General features: G+C 35.9%; 1 protein-coding gene across 6 annotated transcripts in view; it reads left to right on the plus strand.

Moving 5' to 3' along the window:
• Window positions 1–14,971, plus strand: part of pde4d (phosphodiesterase 4D, cAMP-specific) — a 150,923-nt gene that overhangs the window by 116,940 nt on the left and 19,012 nt on the right. For 5 of the 6 annotated variants that reach the window (XM_079897287.1, XM_079897288.1, XM_079897289.1 and 2 more), the window contains 2 exons: window positions 14,485–14,676; window positions 14,874–14,910. In XM_079897287.1, coding sequence (XP_079753413.1) covers window positions 14,485–14,676; window positions 14,874–14,910 — 229 coding nt within the window. Of the gene's footprint in view, window positions 1–6,584; window positions 6,918–14,484; window positions 14,677–14,873; window positions 14,911–14,971 lie in introns of those variants that run through there. The other variant, XM_079897291.1, reaches the window with a different exon arrangement.

Genomic DNA, 14,971 nt, shown 5'->3' on the forward strand with positions numbered 1-14,971 from the left:
AGGATATTAGTTTATCATGTATGTTTTTCATGTAGAGCTGAGGAAATCATATGGGCTTTTGGTATTAGATAATGATTTGATTTAAGGAGGTTAATGGATCTTACGTGTTGTTTTAGTGTCAAGTGTTTTTCTTTAGTAATTTCAGTGTGCCACATGAACACAGTTTAATCTTTCAATTCAAATCTGTATTCATTATATAGTTGACAGAATTCAAATTACACATAGTTACAAAACTATAGCCCCTTTGACAACCTCACCATGTTTAACTGGTAAAATGTGTTTTACATAATAAATATTTGCATTTATATGTTGCCTGCAAAAAAAGTCCCTATTTTTGAATGGCCATTAATGGAGAAAGGTGTGTTTTGCCCCTTGTGGTGTAGTTATAGCATCTCCCAACAGTGGCTAACTTGACAAAACTTGAGACCTTGCAAGATACAGGAATCTCTCAGTCTTCAGATATAATCCGTTAGTTTGCTGCCATCTAGTGTACAAAGTAGAATTTTTAGTGACAGAGATTTAAGAGAGGAACATGTATGTTCTAAAAATTAAATTCACTGCTCTGTCAGTTGTATTTACTTTCAGTATTATCACTCCTTTAAGTTCCAATAGAGGGGATTATTCAGTGATCATTAATGCTGCAAGTTCTTAAATTTTGCTATTCTTATACAACATTAGCAACTATTCTCTCAAGAAATTGTCACTAGTGCTTAGTCTCAATGTTATGGGGTTGAAGTTAACTGGGCATTGCTATGCAGTTGCTAAGGTTTTCTGAATGTATTTTAGTGCATTTCTTTTCTTCAATAATTATTATTTTAATGGTCCTTGGCCTGAAAAAGGTTGAAGACACCTGGTCTGTGTGATTTGCACCTGTTGTATTATCTACTAGGGGGGAATCATAAATCTGATAGCTTAGAAAAGTCACAGCAGATAATAAATAGGAGGAATCATTACGGGATGGTGTGAGTTAATTGGCAAAGTTTAATAGTTTGGGGCTGGATTAAGGTTTGGAATGAACCACAAACCCATGAGTGATAGTAATAGCATCACTAATGAGTTGCAGTTTAATGCACAAGCAGATGCTAAACAGATTTCTGTAACACAGAATGAATAAATGAAATAGTACATACAGTGTATAACAAGAAATTAGGTGTAGTACACAGGAGAGACTACATTAGCAGGCCAAAGCTGTTCCACTGCACCATAGGTTAAATTGGCTGTAAGTAAAAATATAGTGTCTGTGGCATCTTCTTGTTTGCGAGACTATGTTCTTGATGTGCGTCAGCCCCGTCTGTCTGATTAAGGGCAGAGAGTCGGGGCATAAAAGCTTTTTAGAAATGGCACAGAGTCAATATAAGTATGATTGGAGCAGATCAGGAGAATTCTACGAAAGGTGCGTGTGGGATTTTGCACGCTTAGACACTCACACGCTGACTCTGGTTGGTCTTCATTAAAGTTTATTAACGGCTGATTGAGTTTACTGATCTCGCCAATGATTTCAGCACCTACCTGCTTCTTGTTCACCCACCTCCTGCTCTCTCTCTCTCTCTCTTTCTCCCTCCTCTTCCTTTCTGCACATCCTCCAGTCCTCACTCAATCTCTCCACTCTCATTTATCCTCACAGTACTGAAAGCTTGGTCAAACTGACCCAGGAAGGCTTGCTCAGCTGTAGTTGGTCTCGTTCAGCATTGATTGTAAGTCGAGAATGAGTTTGCCAGCAAACTCAGAACTTTGTTCTCTGGAGAGGATTGCCCGTTATCGTAGCGCTTGCATCAATGGCTCACCGTATGCCATCAACAAACCCATTGACATCAAGCCAAGGAGGAAATGGTAAAGCTTTATATGTGTGATGTGTGTCCGAATAGTCAGCTGCTACGTTTTTGTAGGACTGGATCATAATTTGGAAGATGTGTCGTGCTTGTTAAATGTTTCCCTGTTGAGTTATGTGGAACGAAATACAGATGTTTCGTATTTTGTTCTGTTCATCCTTATAACCTAGACTAATTAATGAATAATAATAATATAAATTGAATAAATGTATTTTATTTAGAGGTGCCTTTCCAAACACTCACCTTACAATTTAATGACAGTCATAAAATACAAGACAGCAATACAAAGCAACATCTGTTTAACATTAATTCCATAAATTAAAACTAAAAGTTTAAAGTCGTGATTTAAAAGTAATAAGACAATTTCTTTTTGACTCAGTTTGGATCACGTATTATGTGACTGCTGATGGTCTATGATTATACTTCAGCTTGTTACAAAAAATTTTATTTAAAAGAAAATGCATGTAAATATGTCAGATGTTTTTTTAGCCTGTGATTAATGATAGGATGCGATAACCAGCTGGTTATGAGCCCATTGATTTCCTTAAAGATCCTTTAATGCTTCTCGCCACCGATAAACCTATCTGTAGATCTGTTAGGTAAATGGCAATAAATAGGTTGAATTGAGTGGCAATCGTGACCTGTGCTGTGCAAATGTCAGATATTGTGGGAACTTGCATAACAAATGTGTATTCATTTATAAAAAGATTCATATTAGTACTATTACTACTAAATACACTATAATGTCATTGTTTTGATATCTGCACTGTCCAACAATGAGCAGGTGTGTGTCAATAACTACAGTACACATTGAGAGAAATTTGAATGTGTGTGTGTGTGTGAGTGGAAGAGAGTAGGTCAGTGTGTATTGGGCCTAAGACAAATGCTCGGCAACAGAGAATCGCTATCAGATATGTGCCTTATGCTAATGCCAATAAAGCACACACACACACCCTCTCAAACACACTTATAACACACACACACACTCTTATTTACACACTACCATTAAACCCAGACTTAGAATGGACAGGTCAGAAAACGTGAAGTATAAATTCAATTCCAGTATAGATTCAAACTTTGCAGGTGAAGAAAGAAAATCAAGTTATATTTATCCAACTGGATTTTTCCCAGAATAGTGGCACGGACCCATTTAGATCGTCTGCATTGTGTTCGTTATTCTTCCGGCATCGGCCCACTATTGTTGCGTCTGTCTGTGCATGATTTTATTTCATCCAAGTAATTATGAGTCGGTGGTTTAACACATTTATCATATTTAGGACATATTCAACACTTCTAAAATAGCTTCGTTTTTCTTAGATTAACTCCTGATGATTTATTTTCATCAATAATTGGTTGTAGGCGAGTGGGAGTGTGATATGGAGATGAGTGCATATGGAGATGCAGCAGGACATTATCCGACACTTACAATCTGGAATCAATGTAGTACTTTTAGACAGACAGCATGGAAAGTTCTATTGGCTTGAAAAAGTAATTAATTGCTGAAATGATAAATATTATAAATATAAATGCTCACCGGCCACTTTATTAGGTACACCTTACTAGTACCAGTAGTTGCATAGTTGTATATCCTGCAAGTTAGTTATAAAGTCAATTCGTACTATTCTTAGTTTTTCGTGAGCTTCTTGCGCAGCAACACTTGAGACAACCACTTTTTTTTATATTAAACGTTGTTGGTGTTTTTGGCCCTGTAACAGAGCATTAGTTCACTATTTCAGCACTATTTGAATACTGGGGCAAGAACAACAACTTCAACTTAAAATATCAATAAGGATTCAAATATGTTTTGATTTCAGCTTAGCAATTTGAGAATATGTTTGTGAAACAATGTAAATTGTTATATTTTTAGACATTTAGTTGTGTCTTGTGAAACAAGCACTTTCTCGTCTCTTGCTGAAATTCAGTTAATTCCAAACCACACTAGTCAGAATAATTACTGCATGCTTGGAGGATAAACTCTTGACCAGAAAGCTGATTGCTTTTTGGTGACATAGTTTCATGTACAGTTTACCAGCACTGAAGCTTGTGTTTCTGACATGGCAGTTGAATGCTAGAAGGCCAGACAGGTGTTATTGGATTATGGGATGAGTAGTGACGTGGACATTTTCCTCACACAAAGCTGAAGCTCTCTTATTTGTGGTCAGTCAAGCTGTCAGTTTCATCAGGACACCATGGCTAGTGAATCTCCAGGCGGTTCTCCTCTTTCTCTCTTTCTTAGCACTTTTGCTTGGAATGGCCGCAAGCTTGATATAAACTCACTAAAAGGCAAGAAAAGGTAACGCTGGTTCAAGTCACGCAGGTACAAACAGACTTGCATATTAAAGAAATATATGGCTTACAGTATGCCTCTTCAAACCTGTTAACAGTTTACACTAGTTGTGATAGTAACTGTTTTATTGCACACATTTTTTGTTTGTTTCTTTGCTGTGGTCTTTTCAAACTGTCTTAAAGATCCTCCAAGCTAAATTTTGAAATCTATATAAAACTGCACTGAGATACATTATATAATTGAACCTTGGCTCAATGTTTTTTTTTTATAAATGTCAAATTGGTCACGTTGTTACACTGGGTTAATTTGTCTTGTGTTTCATATGTTGTATTTTTTTTAAACAATGGCTAAAGCATATATATAAATGCTGTGCTGTGCTGTGCTGTGCTGTGCTTAATGAAAATAGCCACTGTTGCGGATATGGCAATAATAAATAAATAAATTGTGAAAGGTCATTAAGTAGCTTTAGTGTGGAAGACAATTAAAAAATGTATCACTGTTAATATACATGTATGTGTTTACATAGAAAAATAAAAATACCCAAGCCTGAGAAATATTCATTGGAGTAAAAAAAGAGTGTAAAAATCTTGGCCCAGTGAATATAAATGTGTTTATCTATTACTAATTTTTTAAAGATTCTGTGTTGTTGTTTTTTCACTGAGTAAATGACTTTGTTAGGAGATGTTCTTGATTTTGTCTATTATTATCTGCTTTAATCGCTTGTGAACACAGGGGGGCAACGATGTGCACAAACATAGATTAGCTGTTCATACTATGTGATATATTGCCTAATAAGACAAACACACGTCTTTTTCAGTTTGTTGTAATTTAGAACTGACGGATCTCTCACCCAAACTAATTGCTTCGTAATCAGACATCTGTAATCTTTTCACTAAAGATAAAATCAAGCCTGTTGTCTAAATGTTTATTGAAACCATCAAGTGGGCAGAGCTGTAAGCGATACTCTCTGCTTTGCTGTCATTGGTTGACGCATGTCTTGCGTCACTGGAACACCTCTGAGGGCCCTTGGCATGAGTTAATGTGTGAACCGTTAATCGCAGCAGTAAACAATCTAGTCAAGTACTGCCATGAGTGTTAGATTTTTCTTTGTTGAGGAGTTCTCTAATTGAAATGACATTCAGTACTAGTTATTTGTTCACCTCTTACAGTATATTATTGCATGTTGGTCATTGCACATGGACTGTATATGAACCCTTATGAAAAAGAAGTGTATTCAAGTGTGCTATCAGTATACTTCTTTTAAACTCTAAATGAGTATACTTTGAGTCTGCATTTTATGTACTTTTCAGAAATATACTTAATGTACTTCCCAGAAAATTACACTTAAGTATACTTGACTGAAGTATACTTTACTTGAAGTGTACTTGACTACTGACAGAAAAGTCTAAGTATATTTGGCCTATTCTTGTATTCAATCTTTTCACGGGGATACACTTAAAAGGATAATTAAGTATACTTGGCTTGTAGTTGTGTTTACTCTTTTGTTTGAGTAGCCTATAAAATACTTCTTTCACTGTCTTATAAACTTACATTGTGTGAAAATTGTTCATCAATTGTTCATCATTGATCATCAAACATTAAACAGCATATAAATCAAAACTACCTAATGTTAACAAATGTTTTAAAAATGGAAAGTACAGTTAAAGGTATATTTCAAGTATTAAAAAAATGTATACGTAAAAATAAACATAGTATACTTAAAGTGCAAAAATAATATATAAACAATAAACTATAAGTATGATGTTATGTTTACCTTAACGACTAAACTAGTACTTTACGGAGAGTATACTTCAAAGTGTACTTTCATAAACAAAAAAATGTGTTACAAGTATTTGACTAGTAAACTATCAGTATACCTATAAGTTCACTTGCAATATAGTTGCAGTACAAACAAAAAACTTAGATGTAAACTAGTTGTGTACTACTGTTAGACTTAAAGTATGCTTAAAAGTATACATTTACACACTAAAAAGTGGGCCAATTTAGTCCCAAGTAGTATTGAAATAGTACACTTACTAGTTTTCTTCTAGTACACTGATATTAGAATACTTACTACATAAAGTATACTTAAAATATACTTGAACTTTTCTTAAGTATACTTAAGAAAATGATATTTTTTGTAAGGAGAAAGCGTATTTAATAAATGATTGCTTGGATGAAGTGGTTTTAAATTTCCAGTCTACACTGGATGTGCAATTTCACACTAAGTGCTTTTGACTCAGCTTGAATTCATACTACTGGGCAAATCCTTCCCACCCTTTTTTAGGGAGTATATAGATCCGTTGGGATTCATTTTTCCCCGTCATCTGAAACCTCTCAAGTTGAGGTGTAAGTTTCCTCCCCCATCCATTCAAGGAGCACCCTACCCCCAACTACGTCATTACTACACGAGTCCGAGCAATGAGTCTTGCAGCCCTAGTCAGGAAGGGAGGGAGGGAGAAAAGTACATAGGGTGGGAGTTTCAGGAGAGAGAGTGAGAGGGGGAGAGACAGATTGTCTTGCATTATAGCAGCCGGTTGCTGAGTGACACAAACTCTGGAACTCCTGTCCGGTCAGTTTGAGAGTCCCGGACCACGAGGGGCTTCTGTCAGTGGAACAAACAGAGGCAGGGCCGTCTCGACCGAGTTATGTTCACGCTTGGAGACGCACATGAGGACTGAAAACAAATGCACACTGTTGGGATTAGCTGTAGCCGCTAGCAGAGGGAAATCCACGTCCAGAATGAGCATTATCATGAAGCCCCGGTCTCGCTCCACCAGTTCACTTAAGAACACAGATGGGTAAAGGAGAACTTTTGACTATCTCCTTCTGTTAGATCCCTGTGCTTGCTGCTTCCTTCTCCTGTCTTACACCAGCCGATATCTTTTTTTAACATCTTGTGTAATTCTCTGCTTCCTCTTAAGTTTTAACCCCCATTGTTTTTTCACTCAGCCTTCCATAAATTGAGTTCCACTCTTCCTAAAGAATTTCTCTTGTATTTACATTCTCTTCCACTAGTGCCATTCCTCTGGGTTTTTCATTTACTCTGTCTCTCGTTGGCTTGTTAAAGTGTAACTAACTGTGGGATAGATTTAAACATTTGTTGCCTGTCAGATATGGGGAGAGAATTTGATTATCAAATTGTACTATTTTGATTCCATTAAAACGTTTTACTAAAGCATTTTGTTATAGGCCTATATATTTTATGTAGGCTATAATTAACATTTAATTAATTATTATTATAATTTTTTTATTTAATCATAAGGGCTGTAAATAATTTAGAATTTAGTTGCTTTTATGCATCTACCTCCTATTGTAGATGCAAATAAGAAAAGAAAATGCAAAAATGTTAATTTGTAGCCTAATGTATGCATTTTGTAGAATGAACATGATTATGTGATATGAAATTTGGTTGGATTTGCTCATTTTAGCCATTACCCATAACTGAAAAAAGAAGTACAGTATGTCGACCAGTAACATATCCAAAACATTTGTGCAATCACCTTAAAAACTAGTAAAATGGCAAAGAGTGAAACATTATTTCCACACATTTGCAAACAGTGCCAAAGGGCAGATACCTCACCCTAGTCTCTCTTGTCCCATCTTGTTCTCTGTTTGTATAAGCTTATTTTAGAAATGGGTGATGAGAGTTTATAAAGGACTGATTATTTTGGTACAACAGTTTTCAGTCTGTTTGAACAAGTGCGCATGTAAAGTTTAATTTGAATGGTTATCCGTCGCTGCATGCAAACTGTGAGATATTGCATATTGATGATTCACAGGCTTAATTTGTGGTATTTTGGTGCTATGTTTTTGTCTGAACGTTTATAGGCTAGCAAAAGAGGCAGGTTACGTTACCCCCCTTTGCTCATGGAATGCTCCATTTGGTCTCCATGAATAACAGCTCTCAGCTAAGCAAACACAACCTTGCTTTGAGAATGTTCAAGTGTATGGTTGTGTGTGCCTGTGTATGTTTGTGTGTATGAAAAAAGGTTGAGAGGTCAGGATGGAGGAAATCTCACTGACATCTTAATGATGTCATCAGTTTGAGGAGGACAATGTGCGTGTGTCAGTATGTGCTTCCTTCACCTTTTATATTGACCCTATTGTCTGCGGTTCCTGTTTGTTTTGCTTTATTGTAATGCATGACAGTGACTCAGCTCATGTCATACACACCAGTCATTAATTGACAGTTGCCACCTCATATCCTGTCATTCATGCTATTGCTATTTGGCTTACTCTGATACAATATTAGCATAATTTGAATTAAAAAACTGCATGGTTATATTAAGCGCACAAATCAAAACAGTAAAATGGATTTGTGGTTTCACAATGCATTTAAAGGAATAGTTCACCCCCAAATTAAAATTCTCTCATGCCGTCTCCGATGTAGATGACTTTCTTTCTTCAGACATACACAAAAGAAGATTTTTAGGAAAATAATCAATCTCTGTAAGGAATTTAATGCAAGTGAATGGCTGCCGCTCGGTTGACGCTTGAAAAACCAATATCCATTTGACCCCAGTGGTTGAATCAATGTCTTCGGAAGCAAAACAATAGGTGTGTGTAAGAAAATTCTATTAATTTTTTACTTTTCAAATCTTTGCTTCCGGTCTACTGTCATATGAGCGTTCATGCGAGAGAAGTTGTGATTGATCAATTTCCTAAAAATCTTTGTTTGTGTTTATCTGAAGAAAGAAAGTTATATGCATTGTGAATGGCATGAAGGTGAGTAAATCATGAGAGAATTTCCATTTTTGGGTGGACTTTCCCTTTAAGAGAGGTATTTTATCTTTCATGGAGTGTGTGTAAATCTATGTGCATTTTTGTGCTTATATAAAAGTGAAGGTTGTGCATTTGTTATGTCTTGTATGACACATAATCTGATGTAATAGATGGACCATTTCCTCTCTTGTCGTTCAAGCTTTGCCACATAAAGCAGTTTTAATCGGATGGCTCTTGATGTGTTTATCTGTCAAGGTGCTATAATGTGGCTGTGATGTCAAAGTGCCATATTTGCATTTCGTGTTGAAACTGAAACAATTGAAAAGTGACTTCTCTTTTCTGATTCACTTTGCCATATTTTCTTCAGCATTTTAACAACCGTTATTTTAATACTTTTGTCAAAGCTTGATTTGATTCATGAATTATTCCTTCATGTAATTTTTTTTTATCTGCCCATCTCTTTTATTTGTCTATTTTAAGCATATTCCTATTCTGTCTCATGATTGACAAGAAAACCAGCAGTGTTTTGGGAAAAGCCTCATGTGATCAGATCACCAGAGGAAACATGATGTCTTGTACATTGTCTTTGCATGGTGTCTCAAACCAATCGGGTTCCACTTTCTGAATGACCCATGGTCAGACTTCATATGCTTTTTTGTTCCTGTCTAATACGCTAATGGACCACATGCTGTTAAGTAGAGCTTAGGAGAGCAGGCAGTCATGTACCAGTTCATTAGATATCAATGTTAAACTTTAGCCAACCAGAACTTCTGTGATTCTGAATGTATTACTTGGAAAAACTCTATTTTAATTATAACAGTATTCTAATTATTATCGAAAACTAAAAATTTTCCCAGAAACCATGGCAAAAGTTTATGTTTTGATAATTTCTTGACCCTTATTAAGAACAAAACTCAAGACTAGAGGATATAACACTCTTAAATATAAATATGTGTAATATTTGTATGTATGTATGTGTATTTTTTTTTTTTTTTCATCAAAATTTTTGAAATTGAGAAGTGTGCAGGCAATTCTAGCAGTACTGAGTTTATTTTTTATTTAGTATGGTTTAAGTCTTTTCAGGGTTTATTTTTTATTTTAGTTGTATTTTTAATAGTTTAGGGTTGAACATGTAATCTGCTTAAATGTAAAAAATATTTTTAGTAGTGTTAAATTTCTCAGTATAATCTTATTATTGTTGTAGTATTTTCATATATGCAGGTTGGTACAGAGCCCTTCATATGACATGCTGATAAAAATATACATATGGCCACGAATTAAGAATTGTTTATTTTATTTTTATTCTTCACATTAGTACTCAAAGTATAATTTAAGTTTCTGGGGGAACTCTCTGAACTCTCTGAGCCTTGTTAGTGTTAACTGCCATGCTAATCAGGAAAAAAATCTGGTTTAGTACAAAAAACAGAAGTTAAGGAACAGCCAGTCTCAATTAAAATGACTTCAACTACACAGCCAAAGAGATTGGGCAGGCCGGTATCTGTTATCACTCACTGTCGTCCACAACAAAAGAGTGAGCCAGTTGGACATCTGATGCCATAGATAGTGTAGTGGTGATTACAGTTAATTATCCCATTGATTTTAAAGAGACAGACATACTTAATCGTTTTGCTAAAGCGCTGTTGAACTAATTGGACCGCCGTCCGTAGTCATTATGTGGTTTGTGAAAGGATAACGCAGTGCATGATTGTACAGTATAACAAACCACTTTGATCTGTATTTATCTTGACTATAATTTAAGTTAGGGTGTACTAACACTGGGTGGGGTTGTCTTGTTGTCCCCCCTCCCCCACTGGCCTGCACTCACATGAGGGGCATCATTTACGATGCAACTTTTTGTTTTGAAGAAAAAGGAAGGAAGAAATGCACTTTCGCTAATACACTGCCTAATAGATTTATTATTTATTCCACGCAGTCATTTTCACTTTCTAATTTCTCAGTTAGTATTGAATTTTGCGTTATTTGCTATTTTTTTATATTTATCATAATTATAATTCATTTATACATATTGTTTTATTAGTTGAAATAAAATAAAAATGTGTGAAATGTTTTGCTTTACATTTCATATACATTCGTATGTATATTAGTGTCCAAATACTTTTTTTGTCCTTTGCATGTTATACAATTAAACTAACTAACAATAAAAGTAAACTCTCCAGTAAATTCTCCAGAAGCCCTGACAAGTTTGGAAATTATTTCCGCTTGCATTCTTTGATATTATCAGTGGTGTCTGTCCAGAGAGATTCAACCCAGCCCACTCCATAATTATATAAAATAACTGGAAGTCATTACCAATATCTAGAAATGGCTGTATAATGTATTGTGTGTTGCGTCACACAGCGCTGTTTGATGTCAAAAGAGTTTCTATCCAGTTTTATCAAAAGGTCATTTTTACAGTTGGTTTTTACAGAGGGGATTTTTTGAGAGTTTCTTTGGTTTTCATTGTTTTGCTTTTGCATCTGTGCCGAGTGTTTGTATATCTGGAACAAAAACACAGTGCTGTGTGTTTGGACCTACTGTATAGGATGTGGTGGTGTGTGTGCACTTGTGTGTGTGTGTTTGGATGTATGTTAAGTGTAGTTTAACAGTGATACTTGTACAGGGAACAGATGGAAACCTTCACATACAGTACTGCTTATTTGATAGAGGAAAATCAAGGGAATGTAATGAGAGCACTAGCAAAGTGAAGACAAGGAGGAAAGAGAGAGGATGGGAGTGGTGTATTTCCCCCCCTCTGTATCCGAAGACATTAGACAAAGCAAACTGCTCACAACACTGCTGATTGTTGATGGGCTGGTCATTTACTTAAGGGGTCTTACTTTGAGGAATTGAAATTAAAAAGATCTTGATGGCAGAATTTGGAAAATCTGAGATTTTGATATGCAAGAATATTGATTGTTAATGCATACACACTACCGCTCAAAAGTTTGGGGTCAATACAATTGTTTTTTTTGTTTTTTTTTTAAAGAAATTGCTACTTTTATTCAGCGAGGATGCATTAAATTGATCAAAAGTGATAACGCGCGAGTCACGCCTCTTCGTTTGCGTTTGAAATGGTTTGAATGTGTAAATTGCCAAGACAAAACACGTCCAAATTATAAACTTATTTAAATTTAGCAGTCAATCACTTGTGTGCCAAACCGTGGGGCCTGGTCTGTACGGATCACGGATCAACTGTGATCAGTTCCACCCCTAGTTTCCATGAAAATTTTAAACAGCACTTCAACATTGATGAAAATAAGAAATGTTTCAAATCAGAATATTAAAATGATTTCTAAAGGATCATGTGACACTGAAGACTGGAGTAATTATGCTGAAATTTCAGCTTTGTGTAAATTGCATTTTAAAAATATTACTGTTTTTACAGAAAAAAAACAAAACGTTTGAACGGTGGTGTACATGGAAAAACACACTGTTATATACATATACACAGTATATATGTCTGTAAAATATTTTGTGGTCTGATTATGTGATTTTAGGGATAGTGAGTGATAATATATATTTTTTAAAGGTAGAATATGTTAAAAGGAATGCAGTATTTATTTATGAATCTCAAAAAGTGTAAATGCTGCTGTTTTCAAAACTAACAGCAGGTAAAATCGCTGGACATGTTTTGTCCAATCTCTCAAGAACCGATGGTGTCTTCATTTTCATGAAACTTTTTTATGGATATTATAAAAGCCCATTTTCCCCTTTGTAGTGTAAGCAGTGCATTTGTGTGGGTTACAGTAAAAGGAGAACTGTTTCATTCATAATGCATGTCTAGAGTTTGCATTGTGTGAGACGGTAAGCCGGTGCATTCCTGTGATATGACCCGAGAGCGATGAGGGCAGCACATCCACGGGCGACTCGCCGCAAGCTCTGTGAACAAGTCAGTTCTCAATGAAACACAAAAATAGTCACATTGTGTTGGGTTGAAGATGGACAGGAATCAAACTCCAGATGTTATAGGAAAGTTGTATGCCTGAGGTTCGTACTTGCTGACATTTGTTTTCAGTCAAAACAAAGCTCAATGCCCTGATTTACGTGGGTCATGAATCATTGGCATGTGCGAGACAGTACTGTCTGCTGAAGTGACCAAGGTGCAGGCTGACCCACTAATACGGATTTATCCATCCGCACCACGTTACTCGACTCACTGCATGACGGTGAATAAGACTTACTGCCACGTCACCGTTCACGTCAGGAAAATACCCAGGCCAGAGCAATTATATTAATGCTCCCTGGGGATTATGGGTCAGCTTGTTGTTGTAAACACAGTTGGTAGGATCTACGGACTAAGGAGATGAAGGTTAAGAACAGCACACTCGATGGTCCGGGGAAGCCCTTTGCTGGAAGTGTTTTTTATTGTTTATCAAATGTATTAATTTGGGTTTTATTATTTTGCTGTTGTTGCACTACAAAACATTATGTTTTATGTTTATTTTCTGTTATTTCATTACACATTTATTTGAAAATGAGGGCTGACACAATTTTATCCACAACATGAATTTTGCATGATTTATTTAACTCTTTCCCTACCATTATTTATGAGACAATGCTTCCCTGCCATTGACAAAAAATTCTGGCTTTCTGTTTTTTTTCACTGTTATACAGTAGGGGGCGAAATTATGCATATTCTGAAAGAGTACAGAAATTTCCTGATCAAAACACAGGTGAAGAAAAAGCAGAATCAAGCAATAGCATATGTACGCAGATGCATATGTAAAATAACGCGATCGTCAATATTTAACAGCATATAAATCAAAACTGCCTAATGTTACTGAATGAAATGTCGAGCCAGGATGAGCTATAGGACTGTGAAGCTTTGGGGGTGTTGATGGACTCAATCTACTCCATCTATGATTTAATCATCTTTCTGAATCCGATCTGGATGCGTTTTTCTCAGCTGTTTGATACATTTTTTGCTTTTTTTTATTAAACTTACATCCAAGTGTTGATAAAAAGAGAATGCATGAAGCTAGAATAAAACAGAGGCTCTGTTTTTTCTTTTGAAAAAATGCTACTTCAGAAATTCATTGAACAAAATATTCTGGGGGCCATAAAATATGCTGGCGGTGGCTGATAACTTTTTAAAAAAAAAAATAAACGCTGGCAGGTGAAAGAGTTAAACATTCGAACAAGGAAAATATACTGCTTGCTGGGTACCTTGTGTCACTATTACGAGTTACCTAGCAAAAAGATTGGACCATATTTTTGCATAATTTCCATAAACTTTAGTTTTGGAATCACTTTCACTTTTTTTTCCAGCTGATTAACGATAAAAACATTGACAGCCAATCAGAATCCATCCTGCTTTAAAGAGCTTGAGCATTTAAAGTGGCAGATGACAAAACTGTAGCACGCGCTTAGAATAAACAAAACGATATCGTCCGCTGGTGTGGACGCTAATATAGTTATCGTTAGTTATATTTGTAGTTTTTGTTCTTGGTGTGAAAAGAGAAAGAATTGTCAGAAAAAGATGCCTAATGACCAGTTGCTAACATAAAATTGGTCAGCAACATGCCCACGTTGCTGAAAATGGGCAACTCTCATTGAAAATGACCTGAGTAACATTCTACTCTATGTGGTCCAGTTGTCACATTCGACATCAGCGCTAACTGTCTTGTTGTTTTGTCTCCCCAGCTTTGATGTGGACAATGGCACGTCATCAGGACGTAGTCCGCTGGATCCCATGGCCAGCCCGGGGTCAGGTCTCATTCTCCAGGCCAACTTTGTGCACAGCCAGAGGAGAGAGTCCTTCCTGTACCGCTCGGACAGCGACTATGACCTCTCACCAAAGTCTATGTCCAGAAACTCCTCCATCGCCAGTGACATGTGAGCAAAAGTCTTTTTAAATGTTTAGTGGCATGTAGTTGTTTTTTTGTGTGTGTGTACAAATGCGCATGTTTTATTCTTAAATAGTAAAACAAATGTACTGTATAGCCTTAAACTACAGTTCTTAAAACATTTCTATAAATTTTCAGTGCTGTTGCAATTAGTATTTATGTTTTTTTTTTTTTTTTTTTTTGCAGACACGGGGATGACATGATTGTTACCCCTTTTGCACAGGTATTGCAATGTTAAATATGTGAAGTTTAAAAGGAGATGGTTTAACAAAATCAATACAATT

This window comes from Squalius cephalus (genome assembly GCF_949319135.1).
Source record: "Squalius cephalus genome assembly, chromosome: 16".
Classification (NCBI taxonomy): Eukaryota; Metazoa; Chordata; class Actinopteri; order Cypriniformes; family Leuciscidae; genus Squalius; species Squalius cephalus.